Source organism: Parasteatoda tepidariorum, chromosome 3, assembly GCF_043381705.1.
Source record: "Parasteatoda tepidariorum isolate YZ-2023 chromosome 3, CAS_Ptep_4.0, whole genome shotgun sequence".
Classification (NCBI taxonomy): domain Eukaryota; kingdom Metazoa; phylum Arthropoda; class Arachnida; order Araneae; family Theridiidae; genus Parasteatoda; species Parasteatoda tepidariorum.
Genome location: NC_092206.1, coordinates 82,231,210 through 82,247,823, shown reverse-complemented (window position 1 = coordinate 82,247,823; position 16,614 = coordinate 82,231,210). Strand labels below are relative to the sequence as shown.

The following is a 16,614-nucleotide window of genomic DNA, read 5'->3' as shown; positions in this document are numbered from 1 at the left end:
TCAAGTAATACTTTACCCCTTCAGTTTCTTTAGATTATTTATTTAATGTGTACAAGGTGTTTGAAATAGCTGTTTAGAAATTTTTTCCTTTGCAAAATTGGTGGTTTGTTCTACTACAAAGGTTTGAAACTGCTGGTTTTGGTTACTCCTATTATTTCATCTGGTATGTGTTTTCGTAGCTTTTTATTAACTAGGCAAATCCATAAACATGATGTTTTATAATTACTACCCTTTATACATATTTTTACAATATTTGTTAAAAAAATACGCACTTTAGGGATCATTGAATAATATTTAAATGAGGAAAAAACGACAACACTATTAAAATTTAAGGAATCACTGAGAGAGGTTGAATTGCAATTGTCAATTCCTGTTTTATTACTTGCGGAAACTATAAGGAGTTGGAAGGAGATTATTAATTTAATAACTCATCGAAGTTTCACCAGGCGACCAATCAAAATTTGATTCTTACAGCCATGCCTTCCACAGTAGTGATTTCAATAGGGTTTTTGTTTCTTCTTTTCATAAATATTAATTTTAAATTCTTGATGAAATTTTTTGACTTCATTATTGCAGGGATGAGATTCTTCCGCTTTTTAGCGGATTTCCGCTATTTTCACTTTTATCTCTTAAATTTCAGCTTTTTTTTAATCAAAAATTCAGATTTTCTAAAAATTTCATTTTTTTTATAAGTATTCCGCTTTTTCAGAAAATTCACCGATTTTCAAAGAGAAGCAGAAAATTCAAACTACATAGCTACCAATCCTTTCTCATTTTTACTTATTTTACCTATTTTCTCCCCTTTTACACGCAGCAGATAAGATTTTCCGAATTTTTTACCCGCCCTCCAGATAGATCCGATTTTCATAGTTCAAACGACGCTGCTTCTGACAAGCCTTTTATAGGTCCCAAGCCTGGAATATGCTAATATCTCGATTCTTATTCATACGATTTTAATATCAAACATAGCTTTTCATATTTGCGTGTTGCGATTCTTATTCACGCGATTTGAATATTGTACGTTGCGATTCTTATTTACGAGATTTAAAAATCCGATATTGTGATTCGTATTTACGCCTTTTTAAAAACCTATGTAGCGATTCGTATTCACGCAAGTTTAAAATTCAATGTCTTGATTTGCTCATGCGGTTTATAATATCAAACATTGATTTTCGTATTTATACGTGATTTTAAAATAAGGCATTGGGATTCGCATTCAGGCATTCTAAAAATTATGCATCATAATTCTTATTTATGCAATCTAAAAATTATGCATCATGATTCGTATTTGCACTATCTAAAAATTATAAATCGTGATTTGTATTTACGCGTTTTAAAAATTCTATATCCCAGTTTGTATTTTCTCATTTTCAAAATCGTATATCTAGTTTCATATTCATGTGATTTCAAAATCCATAATTGTGATGACAATAACAGGAATGGAATTTATTCAGTCGGCTGCAGAATACCCTGTATAAGCTGATTCAGATCACTATAAAACACTCCATATAAGCTAATTCAGTTCATTATGGAATACCAAGTATAATTTGATTTTGGTAACTGTGGAACACCTTGCAACCCTGTTTAAGCTGATTCATGTCACTACAAGATACTCTTATGTAATTGGTAACTTAATATACATTAATGTAATTTGCCTTTCTTAAGACACTTTTTTGACTTATTTTTGTTGAAGATTTTTGAAATATATAAATAGCTGATACAGGGCGGTCAGTACAAAATACCCTGTATAATTCGAGTTTGGTCTCTATGGAACAGTCTGCAATTCTGTATAAGCTGATTCAGGTTGCTATGGAACATCCTGTGTACAGGGTTCCCACGGTCCTTAAAAGTCCTTAAAAACTGCTTAGTTTTTATTTTGAAAATTAAGGGCCCTTAAAAGTACTTAGTTTTGATTCATGGTCCTTAAAAGTCCTTAATTTCTAGTATCACTAGTTGGTTGGAACAATTTTTTTATCTCAAGAAAATATCCACAATTAAAAAGTACGTCTTTCGCCTAGAATGAGACCCTGCATTGAGGGTAGAATATTTTGAATGCGTGTGAGGGTAGGGGTTACAAGCAAGTGGAAGAAAACACGTCCTTATTGTTTTTTTTCTTTTATTAATTGTTTTATTAAAATATTTCTTTCTGGATCACTCTGAAGGAAAAGAATTTAGTGTAGGGAGAGGGGAGGTCTTGACAGTACTTAGAGGTACTTTATCAGCTGAAGACCTGCATTGACCTTCTACATCCATAGGGTTGGAGAAATTCATTCTTCTGATAGCACACGTGGTAGCTTTGATACTTCATTCAAATGTGAAATTGTTAGAAATGCCAGGAAAGTGTGTTTTTAATAATTTATGGACACTTGATGAAAAATATAAGGAATGGATCAGTATCTAGTGATCGTCGCAAGACAAAGTGGATTTCTTTCATTGTATCAGGTTTTCTTCTGAAATTGAATTTTAAAAATGACTCCATTTTTTTAATATTAGGAATATTACGAATATTCGGGGAAATATAATTTTAATCAGGAAAGTCATTTTTCTCGTTTTCTCATCGACACTTTTTTTTTTAAAAGAGTGAAATGTTTGCTTTCTGTTTTCCCTTTTGCTGGGTTTTTTTTAATTTTATAGCGCGGCATTTTAACAGCGTTTCTGATATATTTTATCTCCACTTTTTCTTTTAAAGTTATACAGATAATTAGATAACCAGTAAAATAGAAAATTGATTTTCTACGTTGCAAGTTTTGTCTTAAGAATTTAGGAAAATTTTCTGTTTCTATTTTGTTTTTTTGATTAATTGTGTTTTTTTTTATTTATTTTGATAGCATATTTTAAAGAGCTTCTTTTTTGTCATTTTTTCTAAAAATCCGGCGATGGGAAGCACTTAAAGTGTATTTTTCAACGTTAAATTTTTCTTATAAAAATTGAGAACGATTTTTTGTTTTTATTTCGTTTGGCTTTTCCATTTTTTTTTTTAAGAAGCTCTTGTTTTTGTTATGATGCGGCAATTTTAAAGAGCGCTACTGTTAGACATTTTTAAATCGATGTATCGCGAATTATCGACTTAATGCACATCTCGGCAGGCCGATATAATTACTTTTATTTTAGGCGCTGCATCAGGAATCTGATTTAAGACGCTCGCGGTTTAACGTGCGAGGATTCTTGCCTAATCGATGTATCGCGAATTATCGACGTAATGCACATATCGGCAGGCAGGGCCGGCTTATGCATGTCGCGGCCCCTAGGGAATGCTCGTCTCGCCCCCCCCCCCTTACCGTCTTCTAACTTCCTAATATATTTTTTCGCTAACACAACACTTTATTCATAATTACGCTGTTTTTTACTACATAGGTATATTATCACGTTATTCAATAAAAGTATTGAATCAAACGAAAAGAATATAAGTAATTAATACATATGCATCTAAAAAAAATCATACAATAAGCTTAAATATTAACTCTTTTAACTTTTTTTGTTACAAAATCGTTCAAGGCATCCTGAAAGTTAACCTTTTCCGATACATCATTTTCAATTGCCATTATGGCCGATGAATTTAAACGGTTTTGAGACATATATTTGCAAAGCTTCTATATATTTGCAAAGCTGACATTACATTCGGGAAAGTTGAGTGTGCCATGTTACCAATAATCAGTTTGTAAGACTCTTCGGCAGGCACAATTTTTTTCCGGCGTCTCTAATTGTAAGATGAAGTATTTATACTGCACCATTTCGTCTGTAAACTCAGGCTCAATGTCCTCGAAATAATGTTCCTTAAACTTTGTGCAAGCCTGTCTAATTTCAGCGTCGGATTTTGTCGAGAAATCTGTTAGAGACCCAAACAGATCATTTATTTCCCGGTAAGCTTCTAGGCGCCACGACAGTTCTGTACACAGCATGTCTAGTACTGGCAAATATGTATCAACTTTTAATTTCTCTTTTCCTCTGAGCACAACTTCTTTTGCAGGTCCGTCATCGTGATGCCTTTTCCTTTTTCGCACACGCTGATTCTCATCACTGCATTGAGTATCAGTTTTCTCATTTGCCTTAGTCTCGTAGTCGTCAAATAATTCTCTCTGTGAAATTAAAAAATCTAAAAGCGATTTTAAAAGATCGACTGCCGTTCGAAGTTCAATTGTTTTCTTTTGTAAAGATTTGCTGACACCATTGATTCGATCTAGTATGGCAGCCCAAAATACGGCCATTACAGCATTTTCTTATTTTGCCAAGTCATTATATATACATACCTATGGTAGGTACCAGAACAGTAAGTGTGCATTCACAACGTAGAATTTTGCGCTTCTTCCAAGCGTGTTGTGTTAAAAAAAGCTGCTCTTGCTGTATAGTCATCTGATTAGTCGGCGTTAAAATTACCGCGATAAAATTGCTTGCGATTATATTACTGCGATGAGCTAACTACCATAATATTAATATCTAATTTGGAATGCGTTCAGAAATGTACTAAAATAGCGTCGATGTAATATACAGAGCAAGACAATCGTCATTGAAATTTTGAATTAAATTTTTACTGTTTAAGAAACATTGTCAATTTTTTTCTCTGTAGCACAGGGCCCCTGAACGTGGCGGGGTCCCTAGGCAGTTGCCTACAGTGCCTAATGTCGGCAGGCCGATATAATTACTTTTATTTTAGGTGATGCATCAGGAATCTGATTTAAGACGCTCGCGGTTTAACGTGCGAGAATTCTTGCCTATGCTAACGCTATCACCGCGCTGACGAAGACTATTTTGATTTCATCTAGCTGCGAAGATGTTGATTACAATTTTAGCTACGAAGATGATGTTCGTTTCGTGATATTGAATAACGAAGAGTGAGGATCAGCGTTGAAATATAGAACGCGATGCATAGTTTCCTTATGTGCCATTTTTGACCTTGGGATTTTTCGTTTCTTGAAGATTATTTTCAGCGGGACTTATCTTGCGTTCGCTGTACGTTTTATTTCGACTTAATATAACGTTTCAAGTAAATTATTTTCAGTGAGACTTTTGCTACTTAGCGATCGTTGCGCATTATTTCGTCATTTTTTTTCTGTTTGGATTTAACGTTGTCAATTATTTTCAGCAGACCTACTGTTACTTGGCGATCGTTGCTCAATCGCTGTTATCTTCAATTTTCGTTCTGAAATTAATATATTACTGAAACGAAATCATGAATTAAAAAAAAANAATTTTCTATTTTCAAAATTGCTCAGTTGAAGATTTAAATTTTGGTTTTAAAATTGTTTTTATTTTTAAGCTTTTATGGTCATTTTTGAAAATTAATTTCCTAATTTTATAATTAGGTATTCATATAAAATAAATAGTTTTGTAAATAACTTGTATTTTTACGAGTTGATTTGCTATTTTCCTTTTAAAAATTTACTCTAAATTCAGAACCTGAATATAAGTGAAAAAATAAAAAAATCCAATTATGTTATAAGAACTCACCATAAATTCAAGTTTATTTGCATTCTGAATAGGGAATTATACAAACTTTTTGAGAGTGTGGTTATTTTGTAATATTTTATTTTAGTGAGCCTGAGACAGCTTGGTACTGTGCCATAGGTGCTAATTGAGAGTCTAATCCAAGAGGATCTTAATCCCCTTTTCTGCAAAATTCACTCTCCCTAGTGATACAGTTAAATAAATATAGGGTATAAATAAGCTTAGAAACAGTAAAATATCTTGAGAATTTTACCTTTGGTTGAAAAATTTGAAATAGAGGCATTTTTAAAACTATCCTATGATACTAAACTTGATATTCCATCTGCACCACCTGTGGGAAGGTAAAGGGGCAACTCTGAAATACGAACCCCTGTTTTTTTATTACAGATTTGGATTCTCCAGAAAAAAGTATCTACAAATGGATTTAAAGGTTTATGCATTTTGCTTCTTAGGTGGCACTGTAACCAAGAAAAATTAAATAATGCAGTTTGTCTCTTCTCATTCATGCCTGGCAAGCCTTGAAAATGGGCACCTATTTTTGATTGCTTGAAACCTGTCAACTGTTATTTACAATCTATTAATTTTTGAAGTGAATTAACTTTTTTAATCAAGTAATATCTTACCCCTTCCGCTTCTTTGGATTATTTATTTAGTGTGTACAAGGTGTTTAGAGTAGCTGTTTAAAATTTTTTTTCTTTTCAAAATTGGTGGTCTGTTCTACCACAAAGGTTTCAAACTGCTGGTTTCGGTTACTCCTATTATTTCATCTGGTATGTGTTTTCATAGTTTTTTATTAACAAGGCAAATCCATAAACATTATGTATTATAATGACTACTCTTTATACATATTTTTACAATACTTGTTAAAAAGGGATCATTGAATAATATTTAAATGAGGAAAAAACGACAACACTATTAAAATTTAAGGAATCACTGAGAGAGGTTGAATTGCACATGTCAATTCCTGTTTGATTGCTTGCAGAAACTGTAAGGAGTTGGAAGGAGATTATTAATTTAATAACTCATCAAAGTTTCACCAGGCGACCAATCAGGATTTGATTCTTACAGCCCTGCCTTCCACAGTAGTGATTTCAATAGGGTTTTTGTTTCTTCATTTCATAAATATTAATTTTCAATTCCTGATGAAATTTTTTGACTTCATTATTGTCAAAAATTCTATATATAGATATATATTCAGCTGATACAGGATGGTCACTGCAGAATACCCTGTATAAGCTGATTCAGATCACTATAAAACACCCTGTATAAGCTAATTCAGTTCATTATGGAATACCAAGTATAATTTGATTTTGGTAACTGTGGAACACCTTGCAACCCTGTTTAAGCTGATTCACGTCACTACAGGATACTCTTATGTAATTGGTAACTTAATATACATTAATGTAATTTGCCATTCTTAAGACACTTTTTTGACTTATTTTTGTTAAAGATTTTTGAAATATATAAATAGCTGATACAGGGTGGTCAGTATGAAATACCCTGTATAATTCGATTTTGGTCACTATGGAACAGCCTGCAATCCTGTATAAGCTGATTCAGGTTGCTATAGAACATCCTGTGTAAGTTGATACAGGTCACTACTAAACACTTATGTACTTTGTAACTTAATTTGCATTAATGTAAACTGCAACCCCTAAGGTAGTTTTTTGACTTCACTTTTACTAAGGATACTAAAAGTATACCCATTCAGCATTATACAGCATGGTCAGCATAGGGGACAATGGGCCAATTCATACAGGGTGGTCTCTATTGAGAATTCTGCATGAAACTAATTCCCAAATGAAGTTTTGGAAAAAGTTCAAAAATTCTTTGTAGTTTTTTTTTTACAAATCAATATTTAATGTCAAAATTAAACAACTACAGATTATTTAAAGTGTATCCAAAAAGATACCTCTAACACACCTGTTTCTTATCAACCTTCCTTTTATTGCCTTGTTCAAGCTTGCTCATTTGTCCCTATTGGTTAAGCCATTCTGAACATGTTTGTCTTTTTACTTTTCCAATTGTTATTAGGTGTTTAGACACCAAGGAAAGGTCTTTTTTAGAGAACCAAAACTATAGTATGTCATATACATTGTTTTTTGCTTTAATCATTTAAGGTATAGTTTGGTAGAATTTGTCTCAATAAGTTTCCAAATGAAACAACGACTGAACAAAACTTTATTTTCAAAATTGACAAACATTCAAGGGCTACTTAGTGCTACTAATCCAGATCAAACAATTCTGTTATACATATAAATAATTGAAAATTCAACTGAGCACCCATAGCAAATAAACACAGAGCTACCACCTTCGTTTAAACCAGCAAATGTATATAAATAGTAATAATACATATGTACAACAGAAATTGCATGTTATGTACACAAATTATATACAAAATACTTATCACACAACATTGGACTATATGCAAACTGGCAACTTCAAGTTCTTTATATTTTGTTGCTAACATCAAAAATCTGCAGCAAATTTGAGTCTAAAATTATTTCTGAAACAAGCACTATAAAATACAGCAACGTAACAACTTACATTAACAACTAGGAAATCATCAATTGTGCAATTCTAGAAGCTCACGATTTTACACAGACGATTTGCATAGATATTTTGTTTAAAACAGATAATCACACACATAATTTGATGATTAATTTGGTACTGCATATATAATTTCATAATTAAAAGTCTTTTTTTTAAAGCTTTAATTTGTTAAAAAAACTTTTTTGTTACATAATTTTATATTACCATTTTTAATTTGTTAAATTTATTTATGTTTTATAATTTTAGTAGGAATCTCATTAATGTTTCGTTAAAAATTTTAAAATGAAGTTAACACTTTGTTTTATCGATTGTATTTATTATTGGATGAGTTAACAGGCAATTGCTGACGCCCTCATAGTTTTGTTAAAATTTAAGTATGAATATACATTTATAAATTAAATAAAATGCAGCTCAATAATGTGCAATATCAAATTGATTTTTTTTAACAAAAAAGAAAAAAAAAAGGAATCTTCTTTAGGGAGTCATCTATATTTTAAAATAAAATGTTTTTACATGAAAAGATGCGTAAACACCTAACATGGATAAGTATTTTGAAAAGATAAGGGCAATAATTATCTCAAAGTGTGTGATTAGCTGCAATACGACGCAAGAAAACCATGTAAAATATTTCCATAAAATCTTATACACGTACAGTTTGATTAGCGTTATTAAACTTCAAACTTTTAATTATGCTTTTATCTGCAAGAGAGAACAAGTACTAATGCTGAAAGATATTAGCAGAACATTATTTCATTGTAAAGTGGGACAGTTTTGTCCAGTCAATGGTTTTGCTTCTAGTTTTATACTGATTATCCAGAGTTATGTAAATGATTTAGGAATTATGAATTATTATTTCCTTCGTTTAAGAATTTAATATGTTAACGTTTTGCTTACGGCTGCTACAACATGTGGACCACAGGTGATGGTAGAACATGGAACACCATAAGCAAAGGGTTAATGTTCAATATGCAAATTAATCAGTTAGAAATGGTTAAAAATTTTATTGGTCTGTGAAATATCGCTGCCTGAATTTTTAGATTTTTTTTTTATTTTTTTAATTGTTGTTTAAATAATTTCACTAAACTTTAATCCACATAGTCTCCAATTCAAAATTAAAGGTACCACAGCTGTACACCACCAATGAGAAAGGTGTTCTTAAAATGTATGTCTAATATAGAAGTATAGTAATAAAGAAGTAAGTATGTCTAATATAGATCATCGTATTTAGTAAGAATAATTCAGCATTTATTTTTTTTTTAAATTTGAAGTTAATCAAATTGAAAAGGATAAATGCTGAAGTGGTCTGTTACATTTTGTTTTCTGAATCTAGGAAAAAATAACAATTATTGAATAAATTTTAAATTTTATTGAAAAATTTTGAAGCACTTCATTGAATTTGTTAACTTTTTTTTCTTCAATTATTGTATGGAATTTTGAATATTGATGCTGCTTTCTAGTTTCTTTGTATAAAATTAGTAAATAGTTTATTTCAGTTTGAAATGTTTCAATAACTTGAGTTATTGGTTGTAAAAAAAATGNTATATATATATATATATCAGCCCCATTGATTTTTATTTTTCATTAAATCTTACAACGCGGCGATCTCTAAATTTATCCAACCAGAGCGAGTTGAGTACTCGCATTTAGCATCTCAACCACAATGCTTGATTTCTCTTCATTTGTGTTCACTTTAGTCATTGTTGCCAAACATTTGATATCTAATATTGATTCGAATGGGTGCAAGTTTAGTTATATATATATATATATTTTGTGACTGGTGGAAGCTTGGAATTTTGCGCTTCTAAGTTTGTTACTTTCTATAATATATTTCCCCCCTCGCTTGCCATTATTCTATTCTTGCATTTGGGTTTTATTCAAAAATATCCATGCCCCGAAAATTTCTCTTGGAAAAAATTAAGGGAATAAATTAACAAGGTGGCCACAAAAGAGGACAAATTAGGAAGAATAGGGAGGTTTATCAATCGTGAAATATCAGGGAACTTAAGTAAAAGACCCCAAAAGTCAAACGAATAAATTTATGTTTGTTTGAGGCATTTGCACGTCTTATATTTTAACTGAAAAAAATTGGTCTTGTTATAGATTTTTGTTTAAAAAATTGTTTATTTTGTGTTGAAGAATAAGGCGTAACTGAAAAATTAATAATCCAACTTCTGCCACCAGGTTTTAAAACATTTTTTTTAGTGTTTGTGATCACCCTGATTAAGTATTTTCTATTCCATTGCTACATTTTATATTATTAAGGATGTCTTAATGACTGGTTAATAACGCAATCAAATTTGCACTCGTTCAAACTACATTAGATATAGCAGACTTGACAACAATGCAATAATCAGTTCAATTTAACGAAAAATTGAGTAATGTGTTAAAGATGTCTCGCTCTGCTTGCAACAGGAGAGATTCTTTTTGAATAAATTCTGATATCGCCATACAACATGATGTGCATTATCATCGATATCTGATGATAACAATATAATCGATAATATAAATCAAAATAATCCTGAAGTTGCTATATTTGCCCAGTCTAACAAATCAATGAAAGTTCTTGCCAGAGAACATTAACACAGATGTCTGTTACTTCATGTGAATTATATAAAAAGCCTTAATTCATCAAAATAAATATATTTATATATTTTAAACGAAATTAAACTTTACTGTGCAGTTCACCACAAAAGGACCATTTCGTATGAATCTTTCTCTCAATATCTGAAAGACATCAAAATGATTGTATCTAGCCTACACGTGGAGTCCATTAAATATTTACTTCTAAAAAACCATGAATAATCTACCTTTGAGCAAAATAGATTAAGATATATGTATTATATATCTTCGCAAATAAACATTTAAGTCTAAATTTTTAACGTTTTTTTTATTAAAAAGTTGAAAAATTATGTTGTTTTTTTTAAACATTTTCACTCACTGAAACGTCACACCTCTGAATACCAAGTGAAGACATACAAAAATAGGAGAGGATTTCAATATTTGATTATTATTTTTGTTAGATATATGCATTTAAAAGGAGAAAGTTGAAGGCTTGTTTAAAACTGGAAGCGTTGAGTAGTGTAATAACAGTTGTTAATTAGAGTTTCACCAATTAACCCATTGGTGCCCACAAAGGACCGATTCTAAAAAAAGTATCATAAGGTGATTGAATTTTTTTTTGTGACAGAAATTACTTATAAGGTCTTAATTGTTCGCAATCCACTTTTATATAATGTCTTCTATAGTTTCAGAGTCAGAATAGTTCATTCATGATTGGTAGTTGGTGAGCATGTTGCGCAGGTCTGGTGAATACCGCCACCATCTGCCCTCCGATCTAAATTATGGTAGAGCAGTGAGTGCATGCGTCATTAATGCCACCATAAGGGATGAATTACAGAACGCCATCTATAGCCCATTAGCATAAGTAAAGCGACGTTAACAATTAATACAAAATCTATAAGTTCGATATTCTAGAATCCTGACCGAATAATAAGGATTAAAAGGGTCGCTGTAAACCAATAATTTTCACTCACTTTAAGTTGTCTTGGCTAGAAAGGCAGGACAGCATATAGAATTGTCCCAATTACTCGATTTTTCTACTTTACATTAATATACCATATGTTATTGAAAAATTTCGATTCGGGGCACCAATGGGTTAATTATTATCATCAGGGGGACCGGAAGAATGGCGTCAGCATTTCTAATTTCTCCGATAAATGGGCAAAACGTCCCCTATAAATGGCTTAAGCTTCTCCTATAAATAGATTCAGCTTTCTCTACAAATGGGTACTGTTTTTCCCACAAATGGATTAGGTTTTCCTTCAAATGGCATTAGTTTCCTTACAGTTTGGTAAGATATGAAATCGTTTGATATCCTTTCTAGAGTTGGCAACTTTGTAATTGTTTTCCTTTTAAAGCTCAATTTTCAAGCCTCATCTTTTGGAGACCATTCTTAGCAATCACTTCCTAATATTAAAAGAATTTTGTATCATAATTTTTTTGCTGACACCAATCTGATAAGTTTATTAATTGTTCGCTGTTATTACATTGTTATAGGTAAGTCATTTAAAGTAATTATTTATTGTTCAGTTTATTTAATCCTTTTATAACTTTTACAAAAGGAGAGAGACGTTGGACAAATAATCTATTTTAAATATCTGAGTATGCAAAAATGAGCTGTTTGTACTACTGAATATGACCTTAAAGATTTTTTCAGTGCTATTTAGCGAGCTGTTTCTTTTTACTGCTATTCATTCTAGTTTGAGTGATAAATTAAAATTTAAAAAAAAATGTTAATTTTTTTTTTAAATTTAGAAATCGCTATTTTGCCAAATTATTTTCATACTGAAGTTATTTCTGTCCATCGATATTCTATATTATCATCGATATTCTAATGATATAACGACGCATAAAAATCATGGCATTTTTGTTATGAATGTAAGCCTATATGAAAAGAAACATAAATAGTTGGATTAATTTCAAAATAATATAAGTTTCTAAAGCATAAACAAGAATCAATTTTCTTAATTTCTGAAATATTTTTGCTATACAAAATATAATATAATTGTCGAGATTATAATTTCGATATTTATTATAGATATATATAATTTCGATATATAAAATATTTAAGTTTATTTTTTCTGGATTTAAAAATAAATTAAACTTGTTTTAGTCTGAAAAATATGTTTTAATGTTCCAGATATTTTTTCTGTAAAATTTCTTTAATATAAATATGTTTTCTCTGAGTTCACATTACTAATTCATGGCATACATAACTTTGATATAATAATAGAGTTTTATAAAAAAATTAAAAATTTTATTCTGAATTGATGTATTTTTTAGGTTATGATAAAAATTATTGATATTGATGTTCTAATTAATATATTGATATAATTGGTAAACTAGAGCATGTGCTAATTTTCTTGACAAATGAAAACTAGGCTGAGTGAGAATGTTAATACTGATTTGCATGAAAGTCAGTGCGTATTAAACACTGGTCCATAATAAAAGGATAAAAAAGTTTCATTTTAACGTACAAAAATTAGACTTTATGGGTTATTCTTACGAATTTCGAAGTATGAATCAAGACATAGTATGGATGGTTGACTGAATTTAAAGAATGACAAGAGTTCCCAAAACCGGAAGAAATTTGGAAAACTTCCTGTGTATCCCTCCGCCTGTGTTATGCTTATGAGGCGATGTGTGAACAGGCTCAATATTCTAGGAAGTTTCATTAATGCGATTTATGTTTAAATTTGCGCGTAATTTTAACCATTCATAAGAATTTGCTGTAATTTATAAATTCTAACTGGTTTTGAGCCTTAAACAAATTTAAGAAAATTAATATCACAACATAAATGAAGTTTAAGGTTTGCCACGTTTTGAGCGTTATCCCTTATTTGGCAATATTTGCGTAAAATATCACCGTTATTTATTTTTGGGATTGCATTTTGCAGAGGATAACATGCTTGTGGAGTCTTCCTAATTCTTATGTTGTTTGTTTCATTGAAATTTAAATTTTAAAAACGCGTTTTATTTTAAACACTACAAGTATAATAATATTTGATGGTGTTCTTTTTCAAGCTTAATCATAAAAATCTATAGGAAATAGTAACTCGGAAGTCTTACGACAAATTTTAACCCCTAGATCCATCTGTAATTAATTTTACATGGTCAACCATTCATAAATTCCTTAGTATTTTTGTTAAAAACTTTTTAGTGGATTTCTAAGTATTTGATACGCACAGCTTCATGCATTAAAATATACAAATCATCACATTTTGCCGAAATTAAAGTCTTAGAACAATAAAAATTATCGCTAACGTGACAATAGCTTAGCTCTATTTAATGATAATGAAATAAAAATTTAATTTTGATGACAGATGTACTTATCTTCTAATTAATAAATTAATTGTAATTTTAAAATTTTCACCAAGGTTTAAACTGATTAGTAATTAAAATAAGATGAAACGATCAAAGCTTTTTAAATTTTATTTGAGAAAATAAAACAAGGGAGTCGTTTTTATGCTAGATTTCGTTACGGTTGTGACTTGCAGAATGTTACATTTGTGCTAAAATAATATTGTTATGTAGCCGGCAATATTTCTGAATACTTGAAATGAGTTTATCAATTTGCTTTCAGAGCCCCATTCTCATGTCACGTGGAATATACTGATAGTACAAATACGTACAGATAGTGCATCAGACATTCCAGAAACAAGAAACTATTTATATTAGTAATTCTTCGCATTAGTCGTCATTTGTACGGATTTTTCACTAGTGAAACTTATCGCTAGGTTTGTATCGGTTTTACGTTTATTAGGGTTTCGCGAACTTATGTTTAGGGTTTCAAGCGGTTGCTGCTTCGAAAGATCTGATAGCAAAATCTATATTAAATGGGTCATTTTCCCGACTTAGCATCTCCCGAATTGCAATTTTCTCTAACGCCTGATTTACTGTTTACATTAATTACATTTACATCTCGATTCAAAGCCGTTTAGGTTTTGACATTGGACTGATATAGTTGGCTGAATTTATTAAATGATTCATATTTCCGACTATGCTTTACCATCAAACACGATTCATTTTTATTTGGAAGCTGCAATAAAGCTTAAAATATTGGAGCCAAGGTCTTTGAAATACCATACAAGGAAACATTACCAAATTCATGTTTAGAGCGTTGAGACAATGCACCATTCGGGTAAATTGCATTGTCGGGCAAATGAGCCATTTAAAGATGGAAACATTTTTTTTCTCGAAAATATGAATCATTCATAAAAAGTTGTAAAGATATTGTGATGTATATGGTGGGGATCGAAAATATTACAGGAAGAAACATAAAATAAATTGCTTCTATTTTAAATAAAAATGTAATGGTTGCCGAAAAGAAAATTGGACAAGTGTGATAGCCTGAAATACAGTATCGATAGCAACACTATCATGCAGGGTAAGAAAAAAAGCGCAGGAAACCAGGTGACACAAATTAACTTATCCACATGAAAGTATTTAAAGTGAATGTAAAGTCGTACTACGAAAGATGCATCCAGAACGGAACAATGCGAAGTAATATGATTTTTTGGGGGAAACTGTAACTGCTCAGTTCTTTTACAATCGTAAAGTGCTGCAGAGTATTGAATCGTAAATCTTCGATTATCACTAAACACTCTATCAACAACATCACTGGAATCTTTGAGATCAAGATCTTTTCTAGTTCTGGGCAGATACGATATTCATGTACGTCCTTCACGAAAACGTTTACACCATTTGTTCTCTGACCTTTAGTGTTTGCCATAAACTGCAAACAATCAACGATAAATGTCTGCATGATGCTAATTTTTATTGAAAATCTTACTATCGCGACTTATTCTGTTCTGGACGCATCCATCTTGCACGATTTTTCATTCTCTTTAAATGCTTTCATGTGAGCTCGTTAAACAGTAAACGCTATCTGCAATCCGTTTCTCTTATCTTAACTGAAACTATAAAGGGTGACGCTAATATAGTTACTGTATTTCTGGCTTGTTTACTTTTCATTTGGGCAACCGTTACATTAATAAAGTTTTGAATTTATATAAATTCTAAAATGAAATTTTTGCTCGTTTTGAAATACAGATTATGTTAAAACTTTTTTACTTGAACAAAATTTTGATACTAAAATTTCAACCCGACATTTCTGATATTAAACTGTAAACTTAGTTTCAACACTTGTAAAGTAATTTTAAAAACAATATAAGGATAAACTGTCAATATCTGATTCCTTATAATCTTCAAATACTTTTTTTGCCAACATTTAAATTCTCGTTGAATATTAATATAATTCTACTGGCTAATTAAATTACTAATTTATGTCTTGTATAAGAAAACAACGGTACATTAAAACTTCTATAACACAAATAAGAGATGTATATAATGCCTGTAATTTGCTTCGTCAAAATTCCCCTCTTTTTCTAACGCCCCAAGTAACTTTCTTGATAGAACGGCACACCAAACTTGAATATCTTTCATTTTTTTAAAAAATGTTTTCCTTTTCTTTTAAGTACTTATTTAGTCATATATAGGTCCCGTGAGAAAGACATGTTTTTCTTCACAAAATTAAAGTTATTTTGATGCACAGTTATTCTTCGTTGGAGCCTCCAAGAAGATAGAGAAAAATAATTTATCTTCTTCTGTTGAAGGGATTGCTGGGGCCGTTACTGGACTGTTCAGCTAAACCATCAACTTCACTATCAATTTCAATTACGCCATCTGCTGAAAAAAAGAGTAATACAGAAGAATAATTTCAGTAAAATATCGCCAATTTAAAATGAAAAAAAAAAATTAATACTCTCTATTATCCGTATTAATCATTAAGAAGATTGATACGAAAAATCGAAAATACACGGATAATTTGAAATAGTTTGTTTTACAGTGGAATAATTTATAAATACTATTTAAATAATATTTAAATATGATAAATGATTATGAAGTTTCACAAAATGATACTCATTTTACTTAGTTTTTTTATTAACTTCTTTTCGTGTGTGGGAGGGTGGGACTTTGCAAACGACATTTCGATCACTTTTCGACATGCTAATACATTAAGATAATCTCTGCTCTTTATAAAGCTAGGTCGTAGCTAAA

At 30.7% G+C, this 16,614-nt stretch overlaps 1 protein-coding gene and 1 long non-coding RNA gene across 2 annotated transcripts in view; one reads left to right on the top strand and one right to left on the bottom strand.

The window, feature by feature from the left end:
- Positions 1-1,910: 1,910 nt before the first annotated feature.
- LOC139425168 (uncharacterized) lies at positions 1,911-5,186 on the top strand. Its single transcript, XR_011636448.1, has 2 exons — positions 1,911-3,215; positions 4,627-5,186. It is a non-coding gene; the product is annotated as an uncharacterized lncRNA (long non-coding RNA).
- Positions 5,187-7,600: 2,414 nt separating this feature from the next.
- LOC107452093 (stress-activated protein kinase JNK) overlaps positions 7,601-16,614 on the bottom strand; it is a gene marked incomplete in the record, with an annotated part of 100,616 nt that continues 91,602 nt past the window's right edge. Inside the window, 1 exon segment of the mRNA XM_071178897.1 lies at positions 7,601-16,242. Within this exon segment, the coding sequence (XP_071034998.1) occupies positions 16,151-16,242 (92 nt within the window).